Source organism: Vulpes lagopus, chromosome 18 (genome assembly GCF_018345385.1).
Source record: "Vulpes lagopus strain Blue_001 chromosome 18, ASM1834538v1, whole genome shotgun sequence".
Classification (NCBI taxonomy): Eukaryota; Metazoa; Chordata; class Mammalia; order Carnivora; family Canidae; genus Vulpes; species Vulpes lagopus.
Window position 1 is genome coordinate 16784507 of NC_054841.1, and position 14304 is coordinate 16798810.

General features: G+C 46.0%; 1 protein-coding gene across 8 annotated transcripts in view; it reads left to right on the forward strand.

Annotated features, from left to right (window-relative positions):
• Nucleotides 1-384: 384 nt before the first annotated feature.
• The window catches only part of PTPRT (protein tyrosine phosphatase receptor type T), a 1030023-nt gene continuing 1016103 nt past the window's right edge, over nt 385-14304 (forward strand). For all 8 annotated transcript variants that reach the window (XM_041733397.1, XM_041733399.1, XM_041733398.1 and 5 more), the window contains exon 1: nt 385-479. In XM_041733397.1, coding sequence (XP_041589331.1) covers nt 392-479 — 88 coding nt within the window. In that variant the 5' untranslated portion in view covers nt 385-391. The remainder of the gene's footprint in view (nt 480-14304) is intronic.

Sequence of the window (14304 nt, forward strand, 5' to 3'; positions counted from 1 at the left end):
TCCGGGGGCCGAGCGGGCGGGCGGGCGGGCGCAGGGTGCGCGGGGCGCGGGGCGCGGGCGTGCGCGCGAGGGTGTGTGCGCGGCCCGGGCGGGCGGCGGCGGCGGCGGCGGCGGCGGCGGCGGCGGCGGCGTTAGGACTCGGGGGACGCCGCCCCCCGCCCCCGCCCCCCGCGTCCCGCCCCCGCCCAGCCGCCCGCCTCAGTTCGCGCCGCGCCTCGGCTCCGAGCGCAGCGGCGCCGGCTCCGGGAGCGCCGCCGAGCCCTGCGAGCGGCCGCGCCGGCGATGCGGGGCCGCCCCGCGCCCGCCCCAGTCCCGGCCCCGGCCCCGGCCCCGGCCCCGGCCCCGGCCCCGGCCCCCGCGGGAAGGGGCTGAGCCGCCCGCCGCCGCCCGGATGGCGAGCCTCGCCGCGCTCGCCCTCTGCCTGCTCCTGCGGCTGCAGCTGCCGCCGCTGCCCGGCGCCCGGGCTCAGAGCGCCGCAGGTGAGTGCGCCCCCGGCCCCGGCCCCGGCCCCCGGGAGAAAGTTGTGCGGGCTCGCGGGGGGCGCGCCCCAGGCCCGGAGCCGAGCCCCCGCGCCCCCGGACCCCCCGCGCCCCCGGACCCCCCGCGCCCCCCGGGCCCCCCGCGCCCCCCAAGTTCCCCGCCCGACTTTCCGCGCCGGCCCGGCCTGGAGTAACTTTCGCGGCTGTTGCGAGCGGCCGCTGCACTCGCCGCCTCCCACTTGTCGGAATCCGGCCCCGGAGCGTTGCGCCCGGCGTGGAGCGGCCGCTTCCCGCGGCTCCCGCGGCTCCCGGGGGGTCTGGCCGCCCGCAGGCCGGGGCTGCCGGGGCGCGCCTTCGCCTCTCCCCGGGGAGACGCGGCGAAACCCCACACCTCGCCCCAAACACGCCGCGCCCCTCGGCCAGCGCCGGGGCAAGCCGCCGGCGGCACCGTCCGGGTGTCGGCGTTGTCGACTGACACAGCGCTGCCTCCGTCCTACCCGCCGTGTTTGGCCGGAGCCGGCGGACGCCCTCGTTCAGGCCCTTCACGCGCAGCGGCTTGGACCCGTGAGCCGACTTGCTCCCGGAAAGTTTGGGGTGGGGGTGGGGGTGGGGGTGGGGGGCTCCTCTTTGGGTCTGACGCCAGGAACGAGGTGAGCAGAGTTGGGGGGGCTAGTGTGCTCCTGATGGTGAGTGGGCGCGCACGGGAGGCCACCGCCCTCCTGGCTCTGGCCCTTCACCCCCGCCCCGCGGGCAGCGGCAGCCCCGAGCCCCCACCGGGTAGGGCGCAGGTGGAGGGAGGAGGGGGCGGCGCAGGTGCGCTCAAGTTCAGAATCACCTTGAAGTTTCTGAGCGCCGGCGGGCAGGTGTGACCGCACGGGGGAAGGTCGCTGGGCTCGCGGGGGCAGGCGGAGGTAAACCAGGGAGATTAGGAAAAGATGCGTGTCCGATTGCCAAGGAACAGCGGGGCCCGTATATTAACAGGAAGATGCAAAGAAGAGGCGGGGGGGGGGGGTGTAAAAAAAAAGGGAAAACACAAACCCCAGCAAGCTGCGGGAGACTGTGACCTCTCCAAACAGGCTGCTTTGGAGGTTAGGAACCGCCGGAGCGACTTCCCAGTGGAGATGCAGGGGACTCGCGCGCGCGCCATTCCGGGATGGGAACCCGATGTGGGACTTGGAGAAGGGGACAGCCTGCTTCTGTGGCTGGGAAGTTAGGTGACGAGGACGCCTCTTTGGAGGTGTGTGAAACTGGAAAGGTGGGGTCAGCAGGTGAGAGAGGACGGACTGGCCCAACACCGTGCCGAAGACGGTGCGGTTCTTGCATTTAGGGTCCGTATTAGGTGCGCCAGAGAGGATGCTGGCTGGGGCCAGCCCTGGGGACTCGGGCGGTATTTGGGACTTAAATTTTTACTTTCCTCCAAGGCCTGGCCGGCCTGCCACACCCTAACAGTACTCACGTCCCCGTGGAAAAACCAAACCAAACCAAAAAACACCACCACCATCACCCCCCCCCCCCAACCTCCCCGGTATCAAAAATACTCGGGCGCGGTTCTTGGGCAGCGCTTTAGGGAAAGCCCCGCCGGGCTGGGGAAGCTGCCCGATGCAGACAGCGCGCCGCGTGCGGTGCCCCCGCCAGGTGGCGCTCGCCCACAACTGTTAAAATGCAAATCTAGTCCCTTTCATCTCAGGAATAGAACTTCTTTTCAAATTTTAAATGAGTAATGTGTTTATTCAGCAGCCTTTTGTTAAAACATTTAGAGAAGTGTGAGGAGCAAGCACCTTTTCTTTGTTTGCTCTTTGGAACACGCGGGAAAGAAAAGCCATCCAGGAGTACGGTTTGGGAAGAAATCTACTGTAGCCAAGGCTCCATCTGGATGTTTCTTTTGGTTCTACCTGAGTCGAGTGGCTTCTGCAAACCTACTACAGCATATACTTAGCAAGTGACTGCGTTTCTTCCAGGGGCTCTCCTTAAACGTGTGAGATTAGCTTGTGTGGGAGACCGCCTCATTCATTGGTGAAACGGGGGATTTTCTGCATATATCTATTTTCTCCTTTTTGGTTTAATGCTAACATTTTAGAACATTTAAATTAGATTTTTTTTTTTTGCAGGTTTCTTCACAAACATCCACATTTGTAGATGCAGGAATTCTGCAAATGTTGACTTTTTAAAACGAACTTATCGTCTTTATTTCTAAATGCCGAAATTTTTGGAATCCAAATCTAGTACAAATAGGAGAATATCTTGGTTCTTCTTTAAAGTATGATTTTCCCTGAAGTATCTTATTTAAAACTTTTGGCAAGTTTGGATAAATGACATTTTAAAACTCAGGGGTGTGCTCTCTGTATTCTTTTCATCTGAAAATTCCCAGTCTTACAAGCGCTTTCAATTTGTAAGCTTGCATCTAAGACACAGGATGATATGTTTTTGCTGTAACATGTTGCTCACCGTGTCCGAAAGTCAGTGGCGAGAGCTTGTCATCAAAAGGCAGTTTCCTTCTTCCTACTCTGTGTTTCATGAGCCAGGATGATGTTTGTAAGAAATGATAGTAAAAAAGCATTTGAAATCAACGTGGTGAGAGTGTGGCAAAACGTCCTTTGGGATGGGGTAGGAGAGAAACAACCAAACCAACAGATAAAGAGATAACTAGTCCGTTTACTAGCGGACTTCAGCATCTGTACATGGAGAGCAAAAATGGATCGTAGAGGGGATCGACTTGAGAGAGCAATTGTTAGCAATGCAGTCATTTAACTCGATACTCGTTGCCAGTTATCTCTGGGGAACTGCTAGCAGTACAGTCAGATTTTATTTTCTCTCCTGGATTGCTTGATTTCTTTCCTAATAAAAGAATAATTAATGTGCAGACCTGGCTTGGATTCCGTCTCAGCAGCACTCACAAACACATTCACGATGAAAGCAGGCAGACCATTTTCTTGGGTAAAAACCTACTGCCTTTCTCCTGTGTTGACTTTCTTCGTGCTGGTCCCTCACACGACACTCGCAGCCTCCTGGCTGCCAGCTGTGACGGCATCCGGCATCCGTGGTAGTGTGTAACTGTCACCTTTCAGAGCCATGATCACAGGACAAGTACAGCATCGTTCCTTTAAGCACGGGATACTCCCATGACTCTCTGACAGCATGTTGCTGTGGAAACAAGAGCAATGGCATGTAGGCGGTGGGGCCTTCATAAATATTTATTGGCGATGATGAAGAGATAGTAGAGTCTGTGGCAACTAGGATGGGGGCCTGGGGAGTTTAACTCCAGAGGCAGCCTGACTTAAGGAACCCAGTAAAGAGCTTTGGAGTCTGATGCCCTCAGTTTGAGTCCCACTCTGCCTCTTTCCAGCTATGCCAGCTTGGGAAAGTCATTTACCTTCTCCAGCCCACAGGTTCTCATCTGTAAAGTGAGGATGATTGTAGCTGCCTCATTGGATTTTGTGAAGAAAGACGTATGCAGAGTGAGTCGTTGGCAGGTGCACGATAGTGCTTTATCCTAAAGGGGATCCTGGTCTGCTATTTGCTTTGGCATTGACATGTGGACACAGGTCAAATGGGCATTGATGTTAAGCTCAGTTATGAGTGGAAAATTAGATGGCTGGGTTTTTGTGATGATTTTTAGTTTTTCTTGGGGTTGAGGGTGGGGGGTGCAGTTGATTCTCTGCAACTGCTATTATTTTATTTATTTTCAGAGAGGAGAAGGGCAGTGGGAGACGGAGAGAGAATCTTAAGCAGGTTCCACACCCAGTGCGGGGCTGGGCTCAGGTCTCCATCTCACGACCCTGAGATCATGACCTGAGCTGAAATCAAAAGTCAGACTCTTGACCGACTGAGCTACTCAGCCACCCTTGCAACTGCTTTTAGAAAGAGATTTAGTACGAAATAGCTGACACTGATACATTTGGCCATTCAGGAGTTCAGATAGGGAGTGTTTAGTTTTAAGCACATTTTACCTCCTAAATAAGAACTGATAAAAACCCAGATGGTTGCACATTGTAACAGGAAAGTATTTGGGAAGACCTCTCCCCTCCTACCCTCTCCCTCAAACACTCTTCCTTGCCTCTGGGCTCTGTCCCCTGCTTCTTTTCTTTTCTTTTCTTTTCTTTTCTTTTCTTTTCTTTTCTTTTCTTTTCTTTTCTTTCTTTTCTTTCTCTTTCTTTCTTTCTTTCTTTCTTTCTTTCTTTCTTTCTTTCTTTCTTTCTTTCTTTCTTTCTTTCTTTCTTTCTTTCTTTCTTTCTTTCTTTCAAAAGATTTTATTTATTCATGAGAGACGTAGAGAGAGAGAGAGGCAGAGACAGAGGCAGAGGGAGAAGCAGGTTCCATGCAGGGAGCCCGACGTGGGACTCGATCCTGAGTCTCCAGGATCACACCCTGGGTTGAAGGCAGGCACTCAACTGTTGAGCCACCAGGGCTGCCCTTCCATCTCTTTCTAACCTAGAAATCCAGCGCTTGGTCCCCTGGGGCAGTGGGAGAGTGGAAGATGTTCCGTGCGCTTGATAAACAAGCAAAGAATAAGTAAACATGTAGAGGGCCATGGCATTCCAATAAATAAAAGCTATGAGGTTATTGAAAACAAACCATGTCCGACAAGTGTAATAGCATTTGCAAGCACATTACAGGATTGGGGCTAGAAGGCAACACCATGTAAATATTAGAAAACAGAGTATCTCATGAAATCTTATAAAATGGATTCAAATTGTTTGGGAAAGGAAGAAAATCATAGCTTTAAAAAGATAGATTCATAACAATCAGATGCAGTGGTGATTGATGGTGTTGTGTCTGGTTGGGCCTGGGTGGCAAGTTGGGGTCATGGGATTTAGCATTTGATGGAGTCTTGCTGGACGCTCTTATTTGCCTGAGTGATGGGGAAATGAAGTTATTAATGCCATTTATTTATTATTGGGAAGAGTTGTGGGCTCTAAAGATGGTACATAGGGACCCAAGGAGCATCCTAGGCATATATCCTGAGGGACCTTCTGGAGTCCCTTCTAGGAGTCAACTGTGAAATATGGGAATTTTGGGAAATTGGGAAAATGTGTCAAAAGGGCAGTATGATGAAAAAATCCCAAAATGTCAGTGTTATTTCCCTTGGCCCACCCCAGTTATCTACACAGGCAAGAGCTCCTTAGAAGCCTTCCCAGACTCACCACCAGACTGGTGGGTAACTAATAAACTGAAGTAACTAATAAATTGAAATCCACAGTGTTACAGACTTAATTTTTTTTCACACTGGAGTCAGGCTGCTGAAGAATGACACACACACACACAGAGAGCCACTGGTGCATGAGGGGAACAGCTCTGAAGTCTTTTCAATTTCTTGAATATTCAGCTTACATTTTTTATTTGATGCTGGAGGGAATAAAAAATGGTGATGTCAGTTTGGCAGTTTCCTTAGAAAGTTAAACGTACACGTACTATAGGACCCAGCAAGTCCACTTCTAGGAATGTATCCCACAAAATGAAAACGTGCATCTACACAAAGATACATACGTGAACGTTCATAGCAGTGTAACTCAGAGAAGACCCCAAAACTGGGAATAAGTGAGATATCCGTCACCTGAGAATCCATCTAATGGAATGCTACTAGCAATAAAGCGGAATGAACTATTAATATATGTTACAACATTGATGAACCTCAAAAAACATGCTAGGCAAAAGAAGCCCGATGCAAAAGACTAGGATTTACATGAAATATTCAGAAAAGACACATCTATAGACACAGAAAGAAGATCAGTGGGTGCCTGGGGCTGGTGGTGCAAACAAGGATTTATAGCAAGCGGGCTCAGGAAAATATGTTGGAGTGATGGAAAGATTTAAAAACTGGAAGAAGGTGATGGTTGTACAACTCTACAAATCCTGGCTCCCTAGATATGAACTTGATAAATTGTTACTTTGCTATTCTGAACCTTTATTTCTGCGTCTGTAAAGTGGGCACACCGATGCTTCCCTCACTGCTGCAAGAGCCAACAGTAACTTCTGTACATTGTCAAGCTAGATGCCTGGCACAAAACACATTACTATTACTTACCCCTTGCCAGTCTCTTAAATAGTTTTTCTGCATGACTTATTTGCAAGGCATTATTTTTGTTTTTTTTTTGTTTGTTTGTTTGTTTTTCTTTTAGACTCTTTAGATTGAATTAAATCAACAAGCTAACATGTCTTTGTTTGGCATCAGTTTGGCAAAAACAAAAAAGTTTTAGACTATCAAGTTTTGACAAGGATCTGAGCAATTAGATGGCTTTGTTCATTGTTGAGTAGTGAATATGGAAACAGCTTTTTTCGGGTGCTAATTTTATTAAAATTGAAGATGCGAATAGCTTGTACGTGGAGTATTTTATTTTGGTAGGGTATGGATTGGTGGCGGCGGGGCGGGGGGGTGGGAGAATAGACCATTCATTCATTTTTCTTTCTCTTAAGCCAAGGATGTAGAAATTTAACAGAAGAGTAGACACTTCTCTGTATCAGGAGCAGATGCAATGTGTTTTTGCTCCTTTAGTTTTCTAACGGGGTGAACAGCTGCAAGAGTGAGAAAACAACTTCGTACCTGTGTTTTTTCTACCTGTATTGGGGGCTGCCATCCACACCCAGGAGAACTGCACACTGGTAGGCCATATGCTGCTCTTCAAAAGATGTTTACTAACTTCAAACTTTTCTGAAACCCCTGTTCCAGAGGATGAAGCTACGCTATCCCCCACATTCCCACCTCCAGCTTCCTAGAACTCTCGGGAGCACGTTTCCTCTCAGATCACCTGAATTTTGCTTTATTCCCTTTTTTTTTTTTTAATCCCAGTGGTTCTGAAACTGATCATGAGATCACAAAGCCAGTTTTCTTGTCCTCCCCAAATCTCATGGTGGGGCGTTATGTATTCATTCTTTCAGAGTCATGCATTTGTCTCTTCGGAACTAAGCATGAATTAATTGATTCATGTCAGTGAGAACCTTTTAAAGAGTGCTTAATATTTGATCATCAGGAATGAGTGGCATTGAATGGTCTGGACTTGCTCTAATTGACTGTAATTATGACTTTTGATTTTGATGCTCATATGATCATGGGTTAGTGTCAAAGGAGCCTCTTCAAACCAGATCCTTCTTAAGTACTTTCAGATGTCTTTGAGAATGTCCTTATTTTTTTTGTGGCAAGGATCCTCAGGCTCACCTCTAGGTTTTTCTGTCCCAAACATGCAGTCAGTTATTTTTTTATTTTAAAGATCTGTGGTTCCTTTTTGTGGAGACATCAGAATCTGAGTTTTATTGGGATGCTGGGAGAGAACAGAGTAAAACAGGGATAGGTGATAATGTTAGGATAGAAAGAGAAAGATACTTTGAACAGCATGAGTTTATGACTGCTTATCTCTTTGATTTTTTAAGGGTGATTTGAGCATGAGAACTTATTGATCTGATTAAAATAATTTTGTCACTGTTATGGTGTGTACTTAGAGTATAGCCTAAAAGTTGATGCCACTGCTTCTTTTTTTCTTAGGCATCTTGGAATTGGCCTCTAAGTGCTGCATCCACATGAATTCACCTGTTAGTGTTTCTTGGGTACCAACTTTGTGAAAAGAAAAAGAAATCTCAATATCATTCTTAGGGAACTATGTTAGTTATCTATTGCTCTGTAACAAGTTATATACCTGAACTTAGTGGCTTTCTTCCCTCACCGTTTTTTTTTTTTTTTTTTTTTGAGTAAGGAACCTGGGTGTGGCACACAGCTGGGTTCTCTGGCTTGGGTCTCTCAACAGGCTGCAAACAGGGTGTTGGCTGGGGCTGCCATCACCTCAGCTGGAATGGAAAAGGCTCTGCTTCCAGCCTCACTCACATGTTTTTGAGAGGATTCAACTCCTCACAGGCTGTTGGAGTGAGTGAGGGACTCAGTTCCTAGGAAACTGTTGGTTAGCGGCTGCCCTGGCTTCCTTGCCATATGAGTCCCACTATCAAAACATGGTAGCTGGCTCCATCAGAGCGAACAATCGAGAGGGCAGGAGAGAGCTTGGGCAAGACAAAAGTCAGTCTTTTGTAACCTAATTTTGGAAGTGAAGTGACATCCATCACTTTTGCCAGCCTCTATGTGTCCAAAATAAGTCACTAGATCTAGCTTCCTCACAAAGGGAGGGAGTCAAATACAGGCTGGAAGGAAGTGGGGATGGTCAGGACCTGTTCCAGGAGCTGCCTACCGCATGAGCCTCACAAATAGTTGTAAGAGTAGGAAGCCTTGTATCTTGGAGAAAAATACAAATATAATTTTTAAAGCATGTGCAAATCTTTTAATTCTTTTTATTATTTTAGGAATTAGTGTTCGTTTAGGGTCAAGCTTTTGTTCTTTAAAGGCTTTTGAATAGGGAGATTTATTATCTCTGAATTGACTTGGCCCAAATCTTAAAAAAAAAAAAAAGTTAATTAGAAGCATCAGAAAGTAAAAATTAATGTGGAGACCCATCAGAAAACTTTTCAAACTTTAAAAGTTGAAGTACTCTCATCTTTCTACAAGACTATAAACCTCTCACACTAGTATCTAGGTTCCACAAGAACCATTTAATGGAAAACACCAATAGATTAGGGCTATAATTTAGCTGAAAGTTAATATTTTTGTCACCTTTAGATATCCCAATTTTAAAAATTGGTACCTATTTTAGACCTTTTTTGACCTATTTCCAGAGAGTTTTTGTTACTTAAAACAAACACTGAGAATTTACTAAGTTACAGTGATTTAAAGTTTTAATGTAAATATACAGATTATTATATAGATCAAAACAAGTCCACCTGTACTCGGAGCTTTGACTGCTGTTGTAATAGTACAGCATTACAGAAGAAATTCAGTCACAGTATTTTTTTCAAGGTGGCCATGGTTTGGAACCATGGGATCTTCCAGTGAAGGATGGTTTTTGTCAAAAATCAAAGTGGGCTGACTAGACGTTGGACTTCCTGCTCCGGGAATTTCTCTGATTTCACAGATTACCTGTTGGCGTGGCAGGTGGGAGTGGTGGTGCCAAGGCCTCCATTGTGTTTGCCGAGGCAGCATCTGTAGTTAGGCAGGAGGGTCACTGGTTTCCTTGGACTCATTTCCATGAGGTGACCTTGGGGGCGGAGGAAGCTAAGACGCTTTGAGCTGCCCTTTGTCCCCTTGGGGAATATGTTTGTCTCTCCAGCACTTTCAGGGGCTTGGATTTTTGAGTACATTCTCATTTGTTATCTGTCATCTTCAGTTCTGCTGACTTAGGCTGTGCAGAGTTGGGTGCTAGGCACTCCCCTGGTATGAGGGAGGTGGGGGCTTAATTTCCCTGAGTCTGGGTCTAGGTCAGGGCTCCTGATTGTGTTTCTGTGGAACCTGCATAGCTGCACCTACGGGCAGGGTCACAGACCTTGGGCTGCTCCACTGTGCCAGTGATTTCACAGTCATTTCCATGTCCATCCTTCTCTCCTATTTCCAAATCTGGACCACCTGCTGTTTTCACTGCTGTTTTTCTTTTATTCAGTTATTCTTTTCTGTGCTGTTATCCACATACCATCTCTTAACCTGTTGCATTGTATATATGTGTGTGTGTGTGTGTGTATCTTTTAAAAATTTTTTATTTATTTGAGAGAGAGAGGGAGCATGAGTGGGGGGTAGAGGGAGGGAGAGAAGGAGATTCTCTACTGAGCAGGGAGCCTGACTTGGGGCTTGATCCCAGGACCCTGTGATTGTGACCTGAGCTGAAGGCAGATGCTTAACCGACTGAGCAACCCAGGCACCCCCATTTTTTATCTTTTGCTATCAGGAACGTCTGTGTTGGGGTGGAGGGAATGGTTTTTGGCTTAGAAAGTTAAGAAACCAAGATTTAAGCCAAGGTTCTAACTTGTCTCAAACCAGGGATGGGGTGGGGCAGGGTGGGAGGACTGATCAGTTGTATTCAGAAGCTGGGAGCACTGCCAGCCTCTTTCCTTTATCCCATCTGGTTTAGGATGATTATCTTCCTCTAAACAGCATTGTCTGGAACAAAGCAGAGGCCAGCTCTCCAATACTTGGGTTGTATTGTCTTGAGGCCATTTAAATTAGTTTTATGGAGGGACTGTGCAGCCTCTTGAAAAAGAGGAAACTTAGCAGTTTTCAGATTCTGTGACGCTCAGCTCAAACATATAAGCCCCTTAGCCGCACCCAGGCACCGTGCTATCATTGCTTTAAACACAAGTCCAAAAAAACTTTTTTGGGGGTATGCCTATCAATGCAAATTTCCTATATAAATTAAGCCTTTTAAATTTTCTGCACAGAGGGTGTGTGTTCCAAGTAGAACATTAGTTCTGGGACTGGAGCATCTGTATGTCACTTTTGGTGGAGTATAGTTAACCTGAACAAATTCTAGAGTTCCAAGATATGACTCTTATACACATATTTTATTTTATTTTTTAAAGATTTTATTCATGAGAGACACACAGAGGCAGAGACATAGAGGGAGAAGCAGGTTCCCTGCGGGGAGCCTGATGCAGGACTTGATCCTAGGACCCTGAGATCATGCCCTGAGCTGAAGGCAGACACTCAAAACACTAAGCCACCCAGGCGCCCCATACACATATTTTATTTTTTTATTTTTTATTTTTTTTAATAAATTTATTTTTTATTGGTGTTCAATTTACCAACATACAGAATAACACCCAGTGCCCGTACACATATTTTAAAACAGAGTTTTAGTGAACTTAGGACTACTCCCCTCATTGGTCACTTTTTTTAGTGAGGGTTGGTGAAGTCAGCTTTCTTATCTTTATCTCTTCCCACACGTAACACATTTAGCATACATTTGAATTCACTTGTGTGCAAAAGCATATTGTCATTGCTTTTACCTGAGAATTGGCTTAGCAAGTACTGAAGCATTTCTCGGTTCCATTCCCATTTCCTCTTACCTCCAAAACCTCAGCAGCTCTCATTTGTCTCTGGAAAGCTGCTGCCCACTTTTCCCACCTGGAGTTCCTTGGGTCCTTGGTGCCTGCCCTATGCCATGTTACCTAATTGGGGGACTGTTCTTTGCGATCCGTAGGCTTTGGCTCAAACTTCAGATGTTTCCATCTTTTGGGGTTTTAACTCCCTTTGGAGATCCTTAGTCCTAGCCACTGTTTTGGGTCAGATAGAAGATTCCAGGAGTTATGCTGTGAGCCATCTTTTATTGTATGTCAGGTCCAAATGGTTGGAGGCAGAAGAACAGTTGGGGAATGAATCCTTCTTGACTGAACTCTGTCACAAAAATTCTTATGTTTCAGGCGTGTTTTTACTTATTGTCTTCTACTTTGACATTTCTGATCTCTGACAAAATTTGACCAAGATTGTGAGCTCTTCATTGCCTGTCCCTCTTCTGACACCGATGGCATAATTTCAGATGGATTATGGATTATCCAGCAGAGACTTGATATGTGCTCCTAAACTTCGATAAGTTCCCGATTTATCTAGCTAGAGACATAGGTATCATGGAAATGAGTTGACTACACAGAGGGGAGGTGGGCCTAGTATATGTTGACTTTTTCTGGCTTCTCAGTTCCCTAATGGGGTTCAGGGTTACCAGTGACATCTTCAACATTGGTAGAATCCTGCTTACACAGAAACAACCCCATTTTTTGCTGTGCCACTCCCCTTTTATATCAGCATCTTGAAAGATCTTATACTAAAAATATGAGTATTACGGAATATTTGCAACTCTTATTAGGCTTTTCTGGTTCATGAAGCAAGTTCAGCACCTGCAAGGCCACATCCTCCTCTGTTGGAAGAAAAAAGAACCAGTTTCTTAAATACAACAATCAAATATGATATTAATAATCAAACTGTGCATGTTTATTTTAGTATAAAACACAGAATGGAAGGCTGCACTCTGTGTAGAAGAGGTATGTGGAGAAATGGAGCTGAAGTGGTAGATGAAGGGCATTTTGACTTTATCTGTAATGTTCTGTTTCCTTTGGTAAGAGGAACACACTTTAAGAAAATTTGTTAAAATCAGTTGGTAATTCTTGATAGAGAAGAGCATAGGTGTTAATTACACTTCTCTTTGTAATATTTCTGCATTTAAATTATTTCCTTCAAAAGTGATCCCCTTGGAATTTAAGATTTGTCAGTAAAGTGCAGATGATAAGGATTTTAAACCTATGTGTTACTTCCTTCAATCATTCTTTCATAACAGATTTAGGTATTGTTTTCTATATGGAATGCTTTCTTTCCAAGTCTGTAATTAGGATTCCTGTGGGGAATTCTAAGACCCCTGCATCTGGTTAGAAAGAGAAAAGTTGAGAATTGTGTTGCAGAAACAGGGAAACATTTGAGCATGAGTGATTGGGCCCCAATGGAGGGGGCCTTATTAGGCATCTGTGCCTTTCCCCTTGCTACACCCCCTTTTCTCTCCTGGTACCCCCTGGAGAAATAACACAGAGTTCTCCCCTGGGACAACCTCTATCCCTGGGTTTGTCTGGGGCCCTAGAAAGGCACATTTGAGATAAAGAAATCATGTTGCACAATCTTACCAGTGTTAGGAGGTGCTGTGAACCTGGGCACAGTTTTACTATTTGTGAAATGACCAGGCGGTGTCTGTGTTTTTTAAGTTCCATTGTCTGACTTTAGGATTTTCATTTTTTCCCCTGATGATCAAATGAGATCTTTGATGGAGTTTACATATTATAAAAATTTACTCCTTCCTGATCAGTTTTATTATTTAACACCATTCTTTTTTTTTTTTTTTTTAAGATTTTATCCATTTATTCATGAGAGACAGACAGAGAGAGAGAGAGAGAGAGAGAGAGTCAGGTACACGGGCAGAGGGAGAAGCAGGCTCCACGCAGGGAGCCTGATGCGGGACCCGATCCCGAGACTCCAGGATCATGCCCTGGGCTGAAGGCAGGCGCCAAACCACTGAGCTACCCAGGGATCCCCAACACCATTCATTTTGAATATGTTCAGAAGGAATATATATTTGGAGTCCCTAGGTCTAGGAGGTGAAACAAAATCATTTGCCAGGATTATTCATTTCAAACAGCAGCTCCATTAGAACAGTCTGGATTAGAATAAGGCAGAAAGAATTTTCACTCCCCTGTGATGAAGATTTCTAAACCCTGAAGAGTGTACAGAGGAGAGGAGCATTTGGTACATGTTGGAATGGAAAGCAGAAAATACAAGGAGATGACAAGTAATTTGGTGAGATGATGGATGATAGGGGAATAATAATAGGGAAACAGATTCTAAAGTTATGAAAATCATAGGTGCACTGGGGTATGTCTGCAGAGCAGAAGGATTCAGACTGAACGCCATGGGAATCAATGCAGGAGAGGAAATGTCTACCAAGTAGCAAACACTAACACTATTGTATGCTTTAAATACTTAAAATGAGCCAGACATTTTTCAAAGGCTTTACTCATTGTCCATTATAGAATCTTCATAACAATCTAAGGATATGGGTTCAGTTATCATCAAAAATGAAGAACAGAGTAGTTACATAGCAAGGCCAAGATCCTCCAGTTAACTAGTAGTAGAGTCAGGACTTGAACCCAAGTCATTTGAGGCTGGAATCTGTGTTTCTAGCCAAGACAATCTGTTGAATGTTAGATTTTTATGACAGTAAAGGGTATGGGAGAGAGGGGCTGTCTTCCTAAGAAAGAAGCTTCATCTCCTTCCCAAATAAGTCTTAATCATCCCAGTCTTGAAAGAAGATAATTCATAGGGGAGGACCCTCACGTGTCCTCAAACAAAAGTTGAGCTCCTAGAAATGGCTGCCACTGGTTTGACGTTGGGAACTTAGCAGCTGAAGTTGCCATACTCCCAGAAACTCAGATGGGATGAGGGAGGGGTTCATCTCAGATTATGGGCTTTGGACCTCTGGGTCTCCAGCAAACA